This window comes from Hirundo rustica, chromosome 5, assembly GCF_015227805.2.
Source record: "Hirundo rustica isolate bHirRus1 chromosome 5, bHirRus1.pri.v3, whole genome shotgun sequence".
In the NCBI taxonomy this organism is placed as follows: Eukaryota; Metazoa; Chordata; class Aves; order Passeriformes; family Hirundinidae; genus Hirundo; species Hirundo rustica.
In genome coordinates, this window is record NC_053454.1 from 830,328 (window position 1) to 852,528 (window position 22,201).

At 52.2% G+C, this 22,201-nt stretch overlaps 1 protein-coding gene across 1 annotated transcript in view; it reads right to left on the reverse strand.

The window, feature by feature from the left end:
* Positions 1 to 380: 380 nt before the first annotated feature.
* Positions 381 to 22,201, reverse strand: part of SFXN5 (sideroflexin 5) — a 28,021-nt gene continuing 6,200 nt past the window's right edge. The window contains exons 2-4 of the mRNA XM_040064120.1: positions 18,624 to 18,692; positions 7,678 to 7,755; positions 381 to 593 (exon numbers count right to left, since the gene is read on the reverse strand). Of these exons, the coding sequence (XP_039920054.1) occupies positions 381 to 593; positions 7,678 to 7,755; positions 18,624 to 18,692 (360 nt within the window). The remainder of the gene's footprint in view (positions 594 to 7,677; positions 7,756 to 18,623; positions 18,693 to 22,201) is intronic.

The window sequence follows — 22,201 nt, forward strand, 5'->3', positions numbered from 1 at the left end:
TGGATCTCCCGCTGGAGAGGGGGATTGATGACAGTGTGGAGTATTCCCACTGCAAAGAATATTTGGGGGCATTTTAACAAACATTCAGCTGCATGTTTAATTAAAAAAAAAAAAAAACCAAAAAAAAAAGCCTGGCTTTCATGTATTTCCACAAAAACTCGAGGAAATAAGCTCAGCTGCAGAAATGGAGTGTGTTTTCTTGCTCCACTGAATAAATCCTGATCGAGCAGCTCTTCCTCCTCTGCTTTGCTGACCACATAATTGATGGAGCCAGGCCACAAAACCTGTTTTTAAAACATCCTTCTAATGTAGGAATAAAGCCCCCAGTCCCCCTCAGTAAGGAGCTCTCAGCAGTGCAGCAGCTATCGACGGGTGAGAGATCAATTCTCCATCTTCGCTAATGAGGCCCCAGAAATGGGTTTTTTCCCACCTTGAGTTAATGGCCACTCTCCCGAGCAGTGAAATCCCGTCCAAGAGGAAGAACAGGAGCCCTTGGACGGGCAGGAGAGGCTTGGAAGGGGCAGAGCTGCAGGAGCTGGCACTGCTGCGGCATTCACTCTGGAGACGGGCTCGGAGACCGTCCCGGGGAAGCGCTGAAAGCACAATTACGGCTCTTCAGAGAATTTATTTTTTTTAAATCTTTAGATAGCCCCTAACCGTTCCATTCCAGCTCATTTGGGAACAAAACCCGCCTTGGGGAGCGCGGCGGAGCCGGGCTGGTTCCAGCAGAACCCCGTCGAGGAGCCGCGTGCTGTGACATAGCTTTAGGCTCCGCGCTTCGCGCCCCGCGCGCGGTGAAACCGCCTCGGCAGGCGCCAGGGACTGCGCCGAGCCGCCGGGAGGCTGCGGCTGCTGCCATCCTCGCCGGGAGCCGCCGGGTTCTCGACGAGGAACGCGGGGATTCGAGCTCCGGGAGCCTCAGCCCCCAGCTTGGTGAAGAGCTCTGTCAAAACAACTCGTCTGGCCTGATCTCAGAGCCGCTTCCTGAGGCGGGGAGCGCCGGCTTCTCAGAGAGCTGGAGCGGCGAAACTCTGCCCAGAGCGTTGTTTTGAAAGCCTCGGGAGGCGATCGCGATTCGCACTCGCATCGCGAAGCTCAGCCCGCTCGGAGATTGCTTTTGATGCCTTGGGGAGGCTGAGCTGGAGCAGAGACTGGGCAGAGGCAGAGAATAAAGCAGAGATTTATTGAAAGGGCTTTAGGGGAAACCTTGGGCAGGGGAAGAGCCTGGGCAGGGCTGGGCACAAGGTGGGACCAAAATGGGCACAAAAATGGGCACAAAGTGGGCACAAAATGGGCACAAAATGGGCACAAAATGGGCACAAAGTGCCCCAAAATGGGCACAAAATGGGCACAAATGGCACAAAATGGCACAAAATGCCCCCAAATGGGCACAAAATGGACCCAAAATGGGCACAAAATGGACCCGAAATTGGCACAAAATGGGCAAAAAATGAGCAAAAAATGGGCATAAAATGGACGCAAAATGGGCGCAAAATGGACACAAAATAGGCACAAAATGGCACAAAATGCCCCCAAATGGACCCAAAATGGGCACAAAATGGACCCAAAATTGGCACAAAGTGGGCAAAAAATGGGCACAAAATGGTCACAAAATGGACCCCCCATCACGAGGTCTCACCCTTTTCTAAGCTGTGGTCCGTTTGCACATTGGTGTTTCATTGCCCCATCCCAGCTCCAGGCTGTCAGCTCCCATCCTTCTCGTCCCTCCCTCAGCCACCCTCGTTTGTGCTTTGGGGCTGGAAGTTGTCCTTGGAGTGCAGCAGGAGCAGGATTTGTTTTGTGTCGCTGCCGTGTGCAGAGAGCTGAGTGACGCTGAGTGTGAGCTCAGAGCTGCGCCTGGGCAGAGCAGAACATGGAACATGTGGAAGATAAAACCGAAGGCATCACTTGGTGTGCCACATCCAGCCCCAAGGGCAGTGGCTCTGAGGGGTTCAAGCCACCAAACAGGACTCAGTTCTTGAAGGAGATAAAGTCAATTCTCCCTCGAGATCACTGAAGTGCCACCCAGCCTTTCTGACGAGCAATAATTACAATTTATCCTCTCTCAGATTCCGTTCCCAGGTCACGGCTCCACCATCCACTCCTTGCTCATGGGGAAACAAAGGGATCAGCTCAGATCCCATCAGAGAGGGGTAAAACCCCCCAAAATGAGTCAAAAAAAAATCAAACTCCCTCCATCTGCTGGTGTCCTGCCCCGTGTGGCAACCTGTGCACTGCAGCAGAGGAGTGTCACACTCGGTTATCCCACAGGATGTGCCTCAGCTCCTCGTTCCAGCACCAGTTCCTGCAGGTGTTCCACAAAGCAGGCTCCTCTCCAGAGCACCAGAGCTCCCCGTTCCCAAATTAGCACCAGAAAACTGCAAATTGCTACTGCCTCTCAGCCAGAGCCCATCCTGCAGAGAGCGGTGCACGGAGAAGCCAGGGAAACTGTCGGTCTGGGCTGCAGGAAAGCGAAAATGCATTTTCCAGGTCAAATTTGGGGTGGTAACGATGGGAGTGATCCAAATTTGGATCAAGTTTGGGGTGGTAATGACGGGAGTGAGAGGTTTGGGGCTCTGCTCCCAGGGAACAGGGACAGGAGGAGAGGGAACGGCCTCAGGCTGGGCCAGGGGAGGCTCAGGGTGGAAACGGAGGAAATTCCTTCACTGCCCATGGCAGGGAAACCTTCCACTGCCCCAGGGTGCTCCAAACCCCAGCATCCAACCTGGCTTTAGGCACTGCCAGGGGTGGAGGCGCTGTGGTTTGGTTTAATTAACACAATTCCACCAGGGCTCCTGCAGGAGCAGAACCACCCAAGCCCCTCTGATGATTCCTCCAGTTTTATCTTCCACATGTTCCATGTTCTGCTCTGCCCAGGCGCAGCTCTGAGCTCACACTCAGCGTCACTCAGCTCTCTGCACACGGCAGCGACACAAAACAAATCCTGCTCCTGCTGCACTCCAAGGACAACTTCCAGCCCCAAAGCACAAACGAGGGTGGCTGAGGGAGGGACGAGAAGGATGGGAGCTGACAGCCTGGAGCTGGGATGGGGCAATTAAACACCAATGTGCAAACGGACCACAACTTAGAAAAGGGTGAGACCTCGTTTGCCCATTTTGTGCCCATTTTGTGCACATTTTGTGCCCATTTTGTGCCCATTTTGTGACCATTTTGTGCACATTTTGTGACCATTCTGTGCCCATTTTGGATCCATTTTGTGCCCATTTTGTGCCCAATCGTTGTCCATTCTGTGCCCATTTTGTGTCCATTTTGTGCCTATTTTGTGCCCATTTTGGATCCATTTTGTGCCCATTTTGTGCCCAATCGTTGTCCATTCTGTGCCCATTTTGTGTCCATTTTGTGCCTATTTTGTGCCCATTTTGTGCCCACTTTGTGCCCACTTTGTGCCCATTTTTGAGTCCATTTTGTGTCTATTCTTTGTCCATTTTGTGACCATTTTATGCCCATTTTGCGTCCATTTTATGCCCATTTTGTGCCCATTTTGTGCCCATTTTGTGCCCATTCTGTGCCCATTCTGTGCCCATTTTGGTTCCACCTTGTGCCCAGCCCTGCCCAGGCTCTTCCCCTGCCCAAGGTTTCTCCTAAAGCCCTTTCAATAAATCCCTGCTTTATTCTCCAGCTCTGCCCAGTCTCTGCTCCAGCTCAGCCTCCCCAAGGCATCACTGCCATCACAAAGGAGCTGTGGCACAATTCCATCACAATTTCACCACTAACACATTGTCCTCACGCTGATGCGAGAACATTTCCCAGCAAAGGTCTTTGCCCATCATTTCCTCTCCCCTCCCTTGTGGGAAGTGGATTTGTGGAGGATTCTCAAAGCCTGACAGAACAGTCTTGGGCACCTGTAACTTTGAGAGAAAATATTCTGACTCAGAAATTCCGTGGATTAGGACAGACATGGTTGAGAGAGAAACTGAACAGGAAACAAGTTTTAAATGATGACTTTGTAAATACACTAGATATTTTGGAGGAACAGAACTATGAAAGATTTATTGTAAGACCCATTTGGGATAATTTTAGATGATTGGCTTAGAAGCATTGGCAGCATTGTGTGGCAAAAGCTGATGGGCCAAAACCCAGTTATAACGTGTTGTAAATAGGAAATAGTTTGGCTTCTGATTGTGATGGGGTGAATTGTAACATCTGCACCATCTCACCCTTCTCAAGAGACTGAAAAATGGAATAAAAGTCTTTCACACGCCTCTCAGGAGCCCCGTCTCTAAATAAATAATAAAAAAAGAGATAATTCAACACTGCCTCACCTGGATTTCCACTCAGAACCTCCCAGCCTGCTCAGCTTCAGCCCCTCCTCTGCCTCTCCCGCACTGGAATTCTGAATGAACCCTGGGAAGAGCCCGGCTCTGTCACTCTGCAGGATGTAGGTCACAAGTCTGCGTGGTTTGTCACCCAGCGCGGCTGGTGTGTCATCTGCCTCGGGCAGATGGATCTGAGTCACTGCTGCTGCCTCACTCCTGCCTCCCTCCCTCCCTCCCCAGCCCGGCACATTTCCCCTTCCCAAGCCTTTCCCTCTCTCCTTCCCAAGCCCTTCCCTCTCTCCTTCCCAAGCCTTTCTCTCTCACCTTCCCAACCCTCTCTCCTTCTCCTTCCCAATCCTTTCTTTCTCCTTCCCAACCCTTCCTCCTCTTCTCAACCCTTTCTCAAGCCTTCCCAACCCTTTCTCTCTCTCCTTCCCAAGCCTTTTCTTCTCCTTCCCAACCCTCTCTCCTTCCCCTTCCCAACCCTCTCTCCTTCTCCTTCCCAACCCTCTCTCCTTCTCCTTCCCAACCCTCTCTCCTTCTCCTTCCCAACCCTCTCTCCTTCTCCTTCCCAACCCTCTCTCCTTCTCCTTCCCAACCCTCTCTCCTTCTCCTTCCCAATCCTCTCTCCTTCTCCTTCCCAATCCTCTCTCCTTCTCTTTCCCAACCCTTTCTCCTCTTCTCAACCCTTTTCTCCTTCCCAATCCTTTCTATCTCTCCTTCCCAAGCCTTACCTTCTCCTTCCCAAGCCTTTCTCTCTCTCCTTCCCAACCCTTCTTTCTCCTTCCCAACATTTTCTCCATCCCAGCCCTTTCTCCTTTCCAGCCCTTTTTCCTTCTCAACATTTTCTCCTTCCCAGTCCTTTCTCTTTCCCAACCCTTTCTCCATCCCAACCCTTTCTCCACCCCAACCCTTTCTCCATCCCAACCCTTTCTCCATCCCAACCCTTTCTCCTTCCCAACCCTTTCTCCATCCCAACCCTTTCTCCTTCCCAGCCTTTTCTCCATCCCAGCCCTTTCTCCACCCCAACCCTTTCTCCTTCCCAGCCCTTTCTCCTTCCCAACTCTTTCTCCTTCCCAACTCTTTCTCTTTCCCAAGCCTTTCTCCTTGCCAAGCCTTTCCCCTTCCGAACCCTTTCTCCATCCCAACCCTTTCCCCTTCCCAACCCTTTCCCCTTCCCAACCCTTTCTCCATCCCAACCCTTTCCCCTTCCCAACCCTTTCCCCTTCCCAACCCTTTCTCCATCCCAACCCTTTCCCCTTCCCAACCCTTTCTCCATCCCAACCCTTTCTCCATCGCAGCCCTTTCTCCTTCCCATCAGCTGCTGGCTGGAAGGACGCAGTGACCTCGGGGGAGCAGCGGGCCAATGCCTTGTGACGATTCCCCGTTTATTTTTCGTGGAGCTGTGCCTCTTCCCCTCCACACCAGCTGCCCCTTCCCACAGCCAACAGAAGTTTGAATTTCCTTTTTTCACCTCCCATATCTGCCTTTGACAAGAAGACATTATCGTTTGTGGGCAGGGAAAAAAAAAAAAAAAAGGTTTTTTGACCCACAGGGTGTGGGGGAAAAGCTCCCCAGCACTTCGATCCCGGTTTATTTGGGATGATGACCACTGGGCCTCTGGAATTGCTGCTCCTCTGATGTCCCCCTGATATCAATTCACCTTTATATGGCATTAAATCACACAGAACCGATTTATTCTGTGCTGGATGCACAAACAGAGCCACAAAAAAGCCCCTGGGTCGTTGTCACGGTCAGGAGTCTCCACATGGACAGGAGTTCGAGGTAACACCCACAAAAAAACCTCTGATGTTTTCTGTTTCATGGCACTGACTTGGAGGTACAACACTCCAAAAGCGGTTTGACTCCTCTGAACCCTCATCTCTGCTCCCACAGGTTCCTTGTGCAGAGGAATATCGGGGAAAAGTCCAGAAAACGGGACTGAGGTGGCCTTGGAGAGCTCACCCAGCCCATCCCTCCGTCCCAAAAATGAGCCTTTTCTCAGGAATCCCCAAAACCGAGCCTTTTCTCAGGGATCCCCAAAACCGAACCATTTCTCAGGATTCCCCCAAAACTGAGCCATTTCTCAGGGATCCCCAAAACTGAGCCATTTCTCAGGAATCCCCAAAACGGAGCCTTTTCTCAGGAATCCCCCCAAAACTGAGCCATTTCTCAGGAACCCCCCAAAACTGAGCCATTTCTCAGGGATCCCCAAAACTGAGCCTTTTCTCAGGAATCCCCCCAAAACTGAGCCATTTCTCAGGAACCCCCCAAAACTGAGCCTTTTCTCAGGAATCCCCCAAAACCGAACCATTTCTCAGGAATCCCCCAAAACGGAGCCATTTCTCAGGGATCCCCAAAACCGAGCCATTTCTCAGGAATCCCCAAAACGGAGCCATTTCTCAGGAATCCCCAAAACGGAGCCTTTTCTCAGGAATCCCCAAAACTGAGCCATTTCTCAGGGATCCCCAAAACGCAGCCTTTTCTCAGGAACCCCCATTTCTCAGGAACCCCCCAAAAACCGAGCCATTTCTCAGGAAACCCCCCAAAACTGAGCCATTTCTCAGGAACCCCCCAAAACCGAGCCTTTTCTCAGGGATCCCCAAAACCGAGCCATTTCGCAGGAACCCCCCAAAACCGAGCCATTTCGCAGGATTCCCCAAAAACCAAACCATTTCTCAGGAATCCCCAAAACCCAGCCTTTTCTCAGGAACCCCCATTTCTCAGGAACCCCCCCAAAACTGAGCCATTTCTCAGGAATCCCCCCAAAACCGAGCCATTTCTCAGGAACCCCCAAAACCGAGCCTTTTCTCAGGAACCCCCCAAAACTGAGCCATTTCTCAGGAATCCCCAAAACCGAGCCTTTTCTCAGGGATCCCCAAAACCGAGCCATTTCTCAGGAACCCCCAAAACAGAGCCATTTCTCAGGATTCCCCAAAACCGAACCATTTCTCAGGAATCCCCCCAAAACCGAGCCTTTTCTCAGGAACCCCCTTTTCTCAGGAACCCCCAAACCCTGCTGGGGTTCCACCACCTCCTGCTCCCATCCCAAGGGCAGGAACGTCCCCACTGCCGCTGGCACAGCAGGGCACAGCCCAAACAAGGTTTAGACCTGGGCAGAAATGGAAATTATTGTGGCAGGAACAGGGCAGGGGCTGAGCCCTCACAGCTGCCGCAGCAAGAGGCCACAGGACGGACAAAAAGCTTCCATCCAGCTAAAAATTTTTTTTTTTTTTTTGCTTTTAGCTGTACAAGAAGTTCGTATTTTACCACGGAAACACCAAAAACGTCCTTCAGCAGAGCCCACCTGAACCTCCCCTCTGAACTGCGGGAAGAAGCAGAAATGTAACGGCAGAAATCAGAAATCAGAAGTAGAAATTTAACAGTTTTGCCCTCTGACCTCTTTGTTGGTGACTCCCGGGGGAAGAGTCCCGTGTTTGTAATCCTCCAGCAGCTGCACCGCTTCCTTCAGGCGGCTCTGCAAGAGAAACGGCGGCGGGGGATTAAAAACAAGGAGTGACAGGAAAATCACACCATGGGATCAGGGCACGGAAAGGACCCAAGGGTCAGCCAAGTTCAACCACCTGCATGGGCAGGGACACCACCCACTGTCCCAGGAGCCTCATTATATTACATTTATTAATTATATTATATTATACTATATTAATTATATCATATTATATTACATGACACTACATTACATTATATTACATTACATTATATTACATTACATTATATTACATTCCATGTAAATACAATATTCATTATATTATTTCATAATTATATTTATTAATATTTATTATATTATCTTATAATGTAAATATATCATAAATATAATTAATATAATGTAATGTTACATTACATTACATGACGTTACATTACGTTACATTACCTATTATGTATTGCATTATATTAACTTTTATATTGTGTTATATTATGTTATATTATCTAGTATATATCTTGCATTATATTATATTATATTATATTATATTATATTATATTATATTATATTATATTATATTAACTATTCTTTATATTGCGTTATATTATATTAACTATTCTTTATATTGTGTTATATTAACCAGTATATATCTTGCATTATATTATATCACATTACATTACATGATCTATTATTTATATTGCATTATACAATATTATATGCTATATTAACTATTATATGTCTAGTATTCTATTCTATTGTCTATTATATTTAGTATCTATAGAAGATATAATAGATACTATATCTATATATATTCTATATAACTATATCTATACTATATACACCCAATATTATATAGAGAATATATAAAACCATATATATATATATATATATATATATATATATATATATATATATATATATATATATACGCGCACCAATATATAAATTTTTTGCCCCTGAAAGAATGTCGATTTCCACAGAACCCATGCATTTAATTGAAGTACAAAACCCCACCAGTCAGTCAGAAAGACCCCTTGGGTTTGCCCAAGCCGCGGAGGAAGAAATCAGGACACCAGGAGCAGCTTCCAGGGGGTGAAATCTCACCCAGGCCTGTGGAAGCAGCGACGGCTCCCAAATGTCCGAAGCCGAACGCCGCTTCCCAAAGCCTGCTGCAGGTTGTCCCTCCTCCAGCTGAGGGACAGCGACCTCGGATCCACATTCCAGCCCCAGCTCCTGGTTCGGGCAGCTTTTCCAACACCGGTGCTGGAGGACACCCCAAAAGCACGGAATGCTGTCCCCAGGGGTGGGGGAGGCTTCTCTGAGAGCTCCTGGGAGCCTCCCCAGGCTCATGGGGAGCTCACGTCCATGGATCCATGGATCCAGGGAAGCTCCTTCCCTCCCTTTCCCACCCACATCAAAGGGGACTTTGCTGTTTCCTTGGAAGCAGTGACTGATTAGTCACTGATTATTGACTGATTAGTGACTGATTATTGTCCTGACTGATAACTGTCCTACATTCCAGACCCGTGGGACAGCAGGACCGCCATTCCTGTGCTTGGGATTGGACCCACGGCCCTTTGCCGGTGGCTGAGCTCACTCTCTCAGTGCCACCTCATTCCCAGCGCCGGTGGATTCTGTTTTCCAGCTCCTGGCAGGGATCAGCAGCTGCCCAGCAGAGCAGAGTCTGTGCAAACTCGAGGTTTGGCAGGGGGCAACCTCAGCAAAAACCTCCCTATTCCGGGCAAAAGCCTCCATATCCTGGGCAAAAATATCCATATCCTGGGTAAAAAACTCCATATTCCAGGCAAAAATCTCCATATCCTGGGTAAAAAACTCCATATTCCAGGCAAAACTTCCCATAATCCAGGCAAAAACCTCCATATCCCAAGTAAAAAGCTCCATATTCTGGGCAAAACCCTCCATATCTAGGCAAAAATCTCCATATTCTGGGCAAAACCCTCGATATTCCGGGCAAAATGCTCCATAAGCTCCATATCCTGAGTAAAAAGCTCCTTATCCTGCACAAAACCCTCTATATTCCAGGCAAAACCCTCCATATCCTGGGCAAGACCCTCCACATTCCAGGCAAAAATCTCCATATTCCAGGCAAAAACCTCCATATCCCAGGCAAAAACCTCCATATCCTGGGCAAAAACATCCATATTCCAGGCAAAACCCTCTATATGGCAAAATACCCAAAAATGGGGGGTTTTGCTCCCTATTCCGCGCAAACCCCTCCCTATTCCGGGCCAAACGTGGGCTCAGGGATTCGTGGTGCTCACGGTCAGGGTGAGCAGGCACAGTGAGGTCAGAGGTGGCAAATTTCCCATGTCAGGGAATGTTGGCCTGGAATTGGCTCCCTCTTGGATCAGTGTCCCAGCAAGAGCCGCCCACCACCCTTCTCCCACTTTTCCGTGAAAATCCCAGCGTATCCCGACCCCAGCTGCTGGATTCCCAGAGCTGCCCTGGATTTCTCCCAGCAGCTGGAGCTTCGGTCTCCTCATGGATTCAGGATCCCCCTCCCTCCCCTGCTGGCACCTTCACTCCCACCCCAAAAGGGGCCAGGCTGGGGAAGGAGCTCCAAGAACAGCACAAAAGGTCAGCATCAGAGAATATTTTTGTTCAATTTGCCTGAGCAATTCCTTTTGTTCTCCTGTTCCCATTTTCTTGGAGCGCTGGGAAATTCACAAACCCGAGAGCCAACATCTTCTCTAGATGTTAGAGCGTCAAACATGGACTGATGGTGTCCAGAAATCCCCACGGACCAGGCAATCCCATTCCACCTAAAACACTGCCTCGCTCCAAAAATCAGCAAATTATTTCATGTATAAAAGCCTTCACGACTGGCTCAAAAAAAAAAACCCAAAAAACCCATCCACACTTGCTGAATCTGCCTTGAAAATTAAGCTTAGCTTAAGAAAAAATACCATGGAAGTGGTAGAGTGAATAATTCCTGGAAAGAGGTTGCTTTTTTAAAGAGCATAAATGTGTCCTGGATGCTTCCATGGGTAAGGGCAGGCTCTGGGAATCCTTTTCCACGTCCATCCAACATTCCTGATTAAAAAAACGAGTCGCTAATTAAGCCAAGTCCCCTTGACACTGGAGAAAAAAGGAGAGTTTTGAGTTGGGGCGGCATTTTCTGGAGACGCAGAAACATCAGCTGTTCCTCCAGAAGGGTTTAGGAAACCCACAGGAGAAAAGCTGACCTTGAGAAAGGACACAGGGAATGAAATCCCACACCAGGGACACCCGGCCAGGATCCTGGGAATCCCTGCAAGACCCTCGGGGGCTGCAGCTGGAATCACCAACTTGATGCCTTGGGGAGGCTGAGCTGGGACAGAGACTGGGCAGAGCTGGAGAATAAAGCAGAGATTTATTGAAAGGGCTTTAGGGGAAACCTTGGGCAGGACAAGAGCCTGGGCAGGGCTGGGCACAAGGTGGAACCAAAATGGGCACAAAATGGGCAAAAAATGGACCCAAAATGGGCACAAGATGGGCACAAAATGGGCAAAGAATAGACACAAAATGGACCCAAAATGGGCACAAAATGGACCCAAAACGGGCACAAAATGGACCCCAAACGGCCACAAAATGGACCCCAAACTGGCAAAAAATGGGCATTAAATGGTCACAAAATGGACCCAAAATGGGCCCAAAATGGGCAAAGAATAGACACAAAATGGACCCAAAATGGGCACAAAATGGACCCAAAATTGGCACAAAGTGGGCAAAAAATGGGCACAAAATGGACACAAAATGGACAACAAATGGACCCGAAATGGGCACAAAATGTGCACAAAATGGGCACAAAATGGGCAAACGAGGTCTCCCCCTTTTCTAAGTTGTGGTCCGTTTGCACATTGGTGTTTAATTGCCCCATCCCAGCTCCAGGCTGTCAGCTCCCACCCTTCTCGTTCCTCCCTCAGCCACCCTCGTTTGTGCTCTGGGGCTGGAAGTTGTCCTTGGAGTGCAGCAGGAGCAGGATTTGTTTTGTGTCGCTGCCGTGTGCAGAGAGCTGAGTGACGCTGAGTGTGAGCTCAGAGCTGCGCCTGGGCAGCGCAGAACATGGAACATGTGGAAGATAAAACTGGAGGCATCAAACTCCAGGAAAAGCCACTTCAGGGTGTGGCAGATCACTGGGAATACACGAAGAGCTGCGGGGCTGAGAGAAAGAAATGGGGTTTTTGGGGCGTTTCAGGCACATCCAGCCTGCAAGGAGAAGCAATCCCACGAGATGACAACAGGACCTGCGCCTCTTGGAGCTGTCCCTCAGAGCTTTGTGCTTCAGGCTCGCTCAAAAATCCCTCTCAAGAAAAGCTTTTCCAAACAGGACACCAAGAACCGGCAGCTGCACGGGATCAGAACGTCCCAAGGTGAAAAGCTGCGGGATCCAGGGAAGAGCAAACTCCAGAGCCGGGGAAGGAGCGGGCAGTGCCAGCAGCACATCCTGGAGAGCCATTTGTGCTCATTATGGACTGGTTCTGTCACTGACATCACTGAAATGCCTGAAATGCCTGAAATGCCTGAAAAATCACCTCCAGTCTCGCAAAGGAACAGCTCTGAATGGAGAGCTGCAGCAAGGCATGAATGGGGCCCGCTGCTATTTTTTTTTCCCCTCCTCCTTTCTCTTGAGGAAATCTTAGTAGTTACTATAACAACCCTGGCCAGATCCCATCTTGTTTGGAACGGTAACAAACAGCAAACAACAACAACAAAAAAAGCTCCGGATCGCTTTTGAAATCGCAGCCTGCACAAATTCCCTCTCGCAGCTCCAAAGGGAACTTTTGCAGAGAAAAGGAGTCCTGCACCAGCCAGTGGGGCCTGAGGGGGACAAAAAGCGGCACAGAAAGCGAACAAAAGTGTCAAAGTGAGCTCAGCAGATCCTTTCACGCGGCTCTGAGCCGCTCAGGTACTTCCATCAAACCCACCAAGCCTCCAAAATTTAGGGAAAAGACTCGGGTGCCTTCTATTCCTTCTGGAAAAGCCAAGCACGTTCTTTTAAGCAGAACCTCCAAAAAAAAAAAAAAAAAAACCAAAAAAAGAAGAAAAAATAGGAGCAAACTTCACCACAGGCAACAGCTCCAAATGCCAAGCAGCTCCTTTCAGCACGAGGCAGCTCCACTCGATAGCTGCTAATGTCTCACATTACACTTCAGCTCCTTTTTAACAGCAAGAACGAGGTCTGTCTGCAAGGTTGTGCTACTGTTTCAATATTTATTGTTGCTTGGTTTCTCTGCTGCTGTCTGTGGGATGAAGTGTCACTCGAGATTTTTACAGCATCCCTGATTAAAAAAAAAAAAAAAAAAAACCAAAAAAACCACCACCACCACAACCACGTTTGGGTTTTTTTCCCCCGGAGTGCCTCATTCCTTCCATACCCCCTTTCCTCAGGAAAAAAAAAAAAACCTCGAGCACTTCTAGTGGTGGCTGCTGGGGTCTCAGCTCTCACAATAGGGTGCCAGACAGACCATCTGCAGCCGGGGATGTTCTGCGAGAGCTCAGCCCTGCCAGCACCCACCCAGCCCCAGCCCCAGCCCCAGCCCCAGCCCCAGCCCCAGCCCCAGCCCCAGCCCCAGCCGCTCCACCCGGGCACAGCACCCAGCACAGCCCGGCAGGATGGGGGCTGCCCCGGCCCCAGCGCAGCTGGGAACAGCCAGGGCTGGGATTGCAGTGAGCGAAGGAGCAGGGAACAGCCAGGGCTGGGATTGCAGTGAGCGAAGGAGCAGGGAACAGCCAGGGCTGGGATTGCAGCAAGGGAAGGAGCAGGGAACAGCCAGGGCTGGGATTGCAGCTCAGGATGGAGCAGGGAACAGCCAGAGCTGGGATTGCAGCAAGGGATGGAGCAGGGAACAGCCAGGGCTGGGATTGCAGTGAGGGAAGGAGCAGGGAACAGCCAGGGCTGGGATTGCAGCTCAGGATGGAGCAGGGAACAGCCAGGGCTGGGATTGCAGCTCAGGATGGAGCAGGGAACAGCCAGGGCTGGGATTGCAGCGAGGGATGGAGCAGGGAGCAGCCAGGGCTGGGATTGCAGTGAGCGAAGGAGCAGGGAACAGCCAGGGCTGGGATTGCAGCTCAGGATGGAGCGGGGAACAGCCAGGGCTGGGATTGCAGCTCAGGAAGGAGCAGGGAACAGCCAGGGCTGGGATTGCAGCTCAGGATGGAGCAGGGAACAGCCAGGGCTGGGATTGCAGATCAGGATGGAGCAGGGAACAGCCAGGGCTGGGATTGCAGTGAGGGATGGAGCAGGGAGCAGCCAGAGCTGGGACTGCAGTGAGGGAAGGAGCAGGGAACAGCCAGGGCTGGGATTGCAGTGAGGGATGGAGCAGGGAACAGCCAGGGCTGGGATTGCAGCAAGGGATGGAGCAGGGAACAGCCAGGGCTGGGATTGCAGTGAGGGATGGAGCAGGGAACAGCCAGGGCTGGGATTGCAGCTCAGGATGGAGCAGGGAGCAGCCAGGGCTGGGATTGCAGATCAGGATGGAGCAGGGAACAGCCAGAGCTGGGATTGCAGCGAGGGATGGAGCAGGGAGCAGCCAGGGCTGGTCCCTCAGCCTGGTTGTGGGGTTGGGATGTGCCATCACACCATCACCATCCTGGAGGAGACCTCTGAGATCATCGAGTCCAACCCAGCCCCAACAGCTCAACCAAACCACGGCACCAGTGCCACATCCAGGCTTTAAACACATCCAGGGATGGTGACTGCACCATCTCCCTGGGCAGGACATTCCATTACTTATCACTCTTTCCATAAAAAAATGTTTTCCTGATATCCAACCTGTATTTCCCTTGGCACAGCCTGAGGCTGTGTCCTCTCGTTCTGTCAGTGCTGCCTGGAGAAAGAGCCCAACCCCAGCCGAGCACAGCCACCCTTCAGGAGCTGTAGAGGGTGATCAGGTCACCTCTGAGCCTCCTTTTCTCCAGGCTGAACACCCCCAGCTCCCTCAGCCGTTCCTCACAGGGTTTGTGTTCCCCTCACCAGCCTCGCTCCCTCCTCTGGAGACGCTCGAGCGAGGCACAGCTGGGACGAGCCTCCATCCCTGGGATCTCCGGCATGGTTTGGATCCCAACCCTCCAGCCCTCTGCCAAGGGGCTCCTGAGGTCACTGGAGTCACCAGGGGCCAGGAGAGCACCTGAAGGAACCTTCTGGAGAGGGAGAGCACGGAACAAACCCCGCAGCTGCTGCACCCACCCCTGGCCCTGATGGGTGTGAGCGACAGAACAACAGAGCCCCAGAACTGCTCAGGCTGGAAAATCCCTCTGAGACCATTCCAACCATCCCAGCACCGCCAGGGCCACCACTGCCCCGTGTCCCCAAGTGCCACATGCACAGGGCTCTGAAATCCTCCCAGGGATGGGCACTCCAAACCTCCCTGGGCACTGAACATCCTTCCCATGAGGAAATTCCTGCTGCTGTCCACCCCGAGCCGTTCCCTCTCCTCCTGTCCCTGTTCCCTGGGAGCAGAACCCAACCCCTCCGGCTGTCCCCTCCTGTCAGGGACTTGTGCAGAGCCACAAGGTCCCACTGATCCCCCTTTTCTCCAGGCTGGTGCTCAGCAGGAGAAAGAACAGCCCCAGCAGGAGATGAGCCCATCCTCAGAGCCGGGTCCCATAGACACCTGCAGCCCGCGCCAGAGCCCCGAGCTCCTTCCCTGAGCTTCCACCTCGTCCCCGTGGCTGCAGGGCTGTGTCTGCCTGGCAGATCCCCGCCTCGCCTCCTCTCGGATCCCACCGGGAGCCGCACACGGCTGGGAGCAGCCTGCAGAGCCCCACGCGTGCCACTCGGAGCCGGGGAAACGCCGGTGCCAGCAGCGCCGCAAACACTCCTGCCACAAAACCCACACGGGCTCAGCGAGGAGATCCGGGACGGGACGGGGCTCTGGGGACAGCCCGGGGCTCACTCCGGGATTTTGGGGACGCTCTCCGTGTGCCCTGAGCTCCGTGGGTTCCACCTTCACGCCAGGGTCCCGCGGCCACCAGCGGCAGCCGTGGGCGCGGAGATCCAGCTGTGCCCTGCCAGCAGCCGCAGCCCAGGCTGGGGTTCGGTGTCCCCGCTCCCCGGGACGACACACACGGCAGACTCGACTCCAGCTGGCCCCATTGTATCGGCTCCACAGCGACAGACAACGGGAGCCAGAAACTTTTTTTTTTTTTTTTTTTTTTGTTCGAGCGGAGCCGGCAGATGTGACACCGAATAAACACAGACAGTCAATCTGCCGAGGAAGAAGGTATGGTTCGTATAAATAACATACATTCTAATCCCGCTTCCATTTTAAACCCAAATATGGGAATGCAAGATGCTCCGCGGATCCGGGCTCTGAACAATGGGGTAAAAAAGCAAAGGCGGCCCCGTCGGAGCTCTCCCGAGTTCTGATTTCACTTGGAATCCTCACCAGCTCTTCCCGCAGGAAAAGCTTCCCGCAGAGCGTTACCAGCGAGTTCACCTCATCAAAATATCTGCTGCCCCCGATGGACCTTAATTACGGGGCAATTAAAAGCTTTTTACTGGGATCGTTTCACCCTCCCGGCCTGCAGGGCAGGGCCTGCCCTCCCTGAGGGGACGGCGCGGGTCGGGGACGGCGCGGGTCGGGGACGGCGCTGGGTGACCCCTGCAATGACACATTTCCCACTTCCCCCGAGAAGTTTGCAAAATTCCCAGCTGCCAAGAGATGATTTCATTAGAGGAGCAGCAATGAGAGGAATTAGCAGCCGCCAAAGCTCCTCTTCAGAGGTGGCTTCGGCCCCAGGGCCGCGTTTGAGCCCCTCTGCCCTCAGGCGCCCAATGTGAGGGGGGCAATTGTCCCCCCAGAAGGTAAAAGCACAGCTACAGCAGAGCCCAGCCCCGAGGATTCCTTCCTCTAAAGCACAAGGAAGTTTCTAACTGGGCTAAGAATCTGCTTTGTTGAACAATAAACGAGGGAGGGACGAGTGTCGCTGAGTATCCTCAGCATCCTCAGTTCCCCACTGGGAGAGATCCCTCCATCCCTCCTCAAAACACGGCCACCAGCGGGACGGCACGGTGGAGCACACAGCCATCCCAAAAAGGACGGAGGAACATCCAGTATTTCCACGTTTCCCAGCACCTTTCCGCGGGATTCACCTCCACTCCCATCAGACACTCGTTTGTCTACTCTTTTTTCCCGCCCTCCGTTTGCCAACGAGCTCCTCCAAGCCAAACAGGGATTTGTTTGTTCCCTGGGAGCCCCGGGCCTGGGAGATGCAGCCATCTGTCAGTGGGAAGGAGCTCCCTGAGGGAGCTCGGCAAACCCTTCCTAGCTTCTCATTTCTGCCCTCAGTCATCAAAGGAAAGCAAAAAACCAAAAAAACCTTGGAGTTCTGCGCCTGCACGCCCCAATTACTGTAAACACAGACAAGCAAGGAGCAGATTTTGTGTCCCAAGAAGTGACCCCGGTGATTATTTTGCCAACAGAATTCTGCAGGGAAAGAGAACTCATGGGGACATCATCAGAGATGCTGCAGGTCTCCTGAGATGTCCCTGCCAGCTCCCAGAGGGAATTCCAGAGAGCATTTCCCTCCCTGGAAAGCCCCTCTAGTTCAGCCCTGTCCTTCCCAGCCCCAGAGATGGACACCAAACCTCCCCCTGCTCGGCTGAGCTTCACTCAGGAACCCAAAACTGCTCAATTTTGACCCAGGATAAAACTGGGCCAACTCAGACTTCGTTCTTTTCGTTCCCCTGGGTTTCACCTTCTTGAAAGAACCTCATCGAAAGCTGTCTGGAAAAATGAAGTTACAGCAGCTGATCCCTCTGAATCCACGCCCTTTCCAACCTCCCAAAAATCCCAGGAAGGTTTGAAAAGGTGACCACGGGAAGGTGGAGAAGTGTGTGGTGGAGCCATGGGGTTCAGAGCAGGAACTGAGCTCAGAGCTCACCCAACATCCCTGTGCAATCCATGGAGAGCCACGAGCAGGAAAATTCCCTCCAGGGAATTAAAATGTGCTGGGAAGGGTCTGGAGCTCCAGGAGGGGCTGAGGGAGTTGGGAAGAGGCTGGAGAATTCCTGAGGGAGCTGGGAAAGGGCTGGAGAATTCCTGAGGGAGCTGGGAAGGGGCTGGAGAATTCCTGAGGGAGCTGGGAAAGGGCTGAGCCTGGAGAAAAGGAGGCTCAGTGGGACCTTGTGGCTCTGCACCAGTCCCTGACAGGAGGGGACAGCCGGGGGGAATTTGGGATCTTATCCCAGGGAACAGGGACAGGAGCAGAGGGAACGGCCTCAGCCTGGGACAGGGTAGGCTCAGCATGGATTTTGGGGAAAAAAAAATTAAAAACCCAGAAAAAGTAGCTGCCTTTCCCTGCAAATCCAATGTTTTCTGGCCAAATAGCAGAATTCCAGACCAGGAGCAGAACTGTTCCTCCCCGAGGGTTCCCCATCAGCCTCGGTCATTACGTGACGGAAGCAAAGAGCTGCGGTAGAGCTGGACAACACCAAATGGAAATAAAGGGCAGGATCCCCAAATCCTGCTACAAACAAGGCAACAACTGAGGAAAAATTACAGCAAAGATCTTCTGGAGCGCAGTCCCTGCAGACCTGCACCACAGCCCACCCCGTTCACTCCTCCACGGAGCTGAAATTTGCTCTCCCATCCCCTCATCCGCATTTTTGCCAAGCACACCCGTAGGAATTTTCCTCCTGAGAGGACAAAACCCGTGGCAGTTTTGCCAAAATGCAGTTCAGGGCCTCCCCAGCTGGCAGAGGGAGCTGTGCATTCACTGGTGCCGGGAGCACGGCAAGTTTCTGTTCCAGATTTAACAGCACTCGATCAATCACCTGTGAGACACAAAGCCACTGGAAACACGGCTTCATTACTTGTGCTGCCCACAGGAGAGATTGTTTCTAATCTCCAGCTGCCTAATAACCAGTCCTTTCCAAAACACAGGTGTGCACACGTTACCTCAGTCACAAAGAGAGTGCGGGGGTCGATGATGTCCAAGAAGTGCCTGAATCTGCCATAAAATGAAGTCTGGAAAACAGGAGACAAAAAAAAAAAAAATTAAACTAAAATAAAATAAAAACCACGTTCAGTGAGAAATCACCTTTCAGGGTTTATTTCCTTTGCAGAATGAAGCAGCGAGTGAAAATAAATAATGCAGGAGGTCTTTACTGGTAATTTGGGATAGGAAACCCAAACCACTCCAGGATCTCTCCTCCTGCTCCCACCAAAACCCTCTTCAGCAGCTTTTCCATTGAGTCATCTCTGCAAAAACACGCCCAGCCTGAGTTTTTCCCAATGTGCCACCAAGAACGAGCCCAACCAGACCTTGGGCTGCTCCACCCAAGATGGCCCTGGGCACTTCCAGAGCCAGGAAAAGTCTGGAAGAAGGGGAAAGGATCTGTGACACAGGAGGGGAAGGTCATGGGCAGCTCCAGAGAAAAGGAGACACAGTATTTAGACAGCGAAAATAAAAATATCAGTGGGATTTCTACCAACTCCAAGCACCATGAAACACCGAAGGATTGGGAGCCCTTGGGATATGTGAGCACCATCAGCCCAGCATCAGCTGGATTCCATGATCCAGGGGCATGGAATTCCAGACCCCCAGAGGCCCAGAGGACACAGGGCAGCCCAGTGCAGCCCTCTGGGCCGGGTGGGTTCTGCACGTAACCCAGAGCGCAGCAGGGACCGTGGCCAGGGACACCAAGGAGCCCTGGGATGCGGGGAATCCTCCGTCCGCACGTGGCCCATCTCCTGCTGGGTTTGTTCTGCAGGAACGGGCTATAAATAAAGGATGGAGCAGCGTTTCATCACTGCTGGCACCGCTTCCCAGAACTGCTGCTGCTGCTGCTTCCCTGCTCGTGCAGGGATCCTGATTCCAGCAGAAATCCCTCTCCAAGGGACACCGCCCGCCACCCACTGCAACCTGTCCCTGCTAAACTCCGTTATTCCTCCACGTCCCGCCCTAAAAATAAAAAGAACCCCCTCCAAAATGGAACGGAACAGCCCCACGCAACTCCAGGGGAAAAAAAAGCACAGCGGTTTTTAACGAGCATGGCTCCAATTAACACCAACTCTGCTACTTTCGAGATGTTTCGAGCTTGACATTTTCCCGCCTCCCCTCTCGTTTTGGGCGTGAGGATCCCGGCAGACGCCAGCGCCCTCCCCAACACCGCTGCCAGGGGCGCGGGGGGACGTGAGCGATTCCTGACTCAGCCCGGCCACCCCTGAGCCAGCCCACTGCTCATCCCACAGCCCCCGGAGCACCCGGCGCACCCAGAGCCCCCAGAGCGAGGGGAGCTGCTGCTCAGCAGTTGGAATCACCGCACATAACAGTCAGAATTGCTGCACACAACAGTTTGAATCACAGAGGAACAGTCGGAATCACTGCTCAACAGTCAGAATCACAGCACGCAACAGTTGGAATCACTGCTCAACAGTTGGAATCACTGAACACAACAGCCGGGATCACGGCACGCAACAGCCGGGATCACGGCCTCAAACAACAGCTGGAATCACAGCACACAACAGCCAGAATCACTGCTCAACAGTCAGAATCACCGCACACAACAGCCGGCATCACGGCACATAACAGTCGGAATCGCTGCACGCAACAGTCAGAACCACAGCACACAACAGCCAGAATCACTGCAGGCAACAGTCGGAACCACTGCAAGCAACAGTCGGGATCACTGCACACAACAGTCGGAACCACTGCAAGCAACAGTCGGAACCACAGCACACAACAGCCAGAATCACTGCAGGCAACAGTCGGAATCACTGCAGAACAGTCGGAACCACTGCAAGCAACAGTTGGAACCACTGCAAGCAACAGCCGGAATCATGGCAGAACAGTCAGAATCACTGCACACAACAGTCGGAATCACTGCAGGCAACAGCCAGAATCATGGCAGAACAGCCAGAATCACTGCACACAACAGCCGGAATCACTGCACACAATGGTCAGGATCAGAACCACTGCAGGCAACAGCCGGAATCATGGCAGAACAGTCAGAATCACTGCGCACAACAGTCGGAATCACTGCACACAATGGTCGGGATCACTGCGCACAACAGCCGGAATCATGGCAGAACAGTCAGAATGACAGCGCACAACAGCCGGAATCACTACTCAACAGTCGGAATCACTGCGCACAACAGTCTGAATAGCTGCATGGAACAGCTGGAACCGCTGCATGCAACAGCCAGAATCACGGCAGAACAGTCGGAATCACTGCACACAACAGCCGGAATCACAGCCTCAAACAACAGCAGGACGGGGGGGATCTGAAATCTGAGCAGCCTTGACTTCCCCACTGCCTTCAGCACCGTGACACGCTGAGAAATGCAGCATTAAACAGAATTAAACAGAATTAAATAGAATTAAACAGAATTAAAAGGAGGATCAGTGTTTTACACCACTTGAGCAAGGAGTCAACAATGACCAGGGAGGGGCAGGGTAGAATTGTCATGCAGAATTCCCAGCTCCCATTTCCCAGCTGCCCAGGCTCTCGGGAAGCTGGTCCCACATCCCAGGGCTGGGTTTGGCTGGCACTGAGCTCCTGCCCTGCTCCTGCCTGGCCCAGCTCAGCAAGGCCCAGCTTAGGGACAGGTTTGAGCAGCTCAGCCGCATCCCGATGTTATCCCAGACTCACATTCCCTGCTCCCCTCCTGCCCATTGCGGGTGCTGACTCACAGCTGTGGAGATGGGAGAGCTCAAATCCTGAAATCTGGGAATGTTTGGGATGGAGGGATCCTAAATCCCACCCAGTGCCACGCCTGCATGGCAGGGACGCCTCCGCTGTGCCCTCTGTGCTCCAAGCCCAGAGTCCAGCCTGGCCTGGGGCACTGCCAGGGGACAGGAACAGCAAATCTGGGAATTCTGTGCCAGGGCAGGAAGAAATGAGGGATTTGTTTCGCCTGAACTCGTCCATCCTGTGGTCAGAGAACACCGAAACCAGCAGGGAGTCTGAGCCTGAGCAGGTTGGACCTGGTTTGGTTTAACTCAGATCTGAGTCAGGACCTCATTCCCCACAGCAAGAGTGCCCTGTGAGAACCACCTCAGACAGAGCCAGGCTTAGGAGAACCGAGCTCAAACAGAGCTGGGCTTAGGAGAAACACCTCAAACAGAGCTGGACTCAGCAGAACCGAGCTCAAACAGAGCCAGGCTCAGCAGAACCGAGCTCAAACAGAGCCAGGCTCAGCAGAACCGAGCTCAGACAGAGCTGGGCTTAGGAGAAACACCTCAAACAGAGCCAGGCTCAGCAGAACCGAGCTCAAACAGTCGGGCTCAGCAGAACCGAGCTCAGACAGAGCTGGGCTTAGGAGAAACACCTCAAACAGAGCCAGGCTCAGCAGAACCGAGCTCAGACAGAGCTGGGCTTAGGAGAACTGAGCTCAAACAGAGCCGGGCTCAGGGGAACTGAGCTCAGAGCCAGGCTCAGGAGAATCGAGCTCAAACAGAGCCAGGCTTCAGGCAGAACTGAGCTCAGAGCCAGGCTCAGCAGAACCGAGCTCAAACAGAGTTGGGCTCAGGA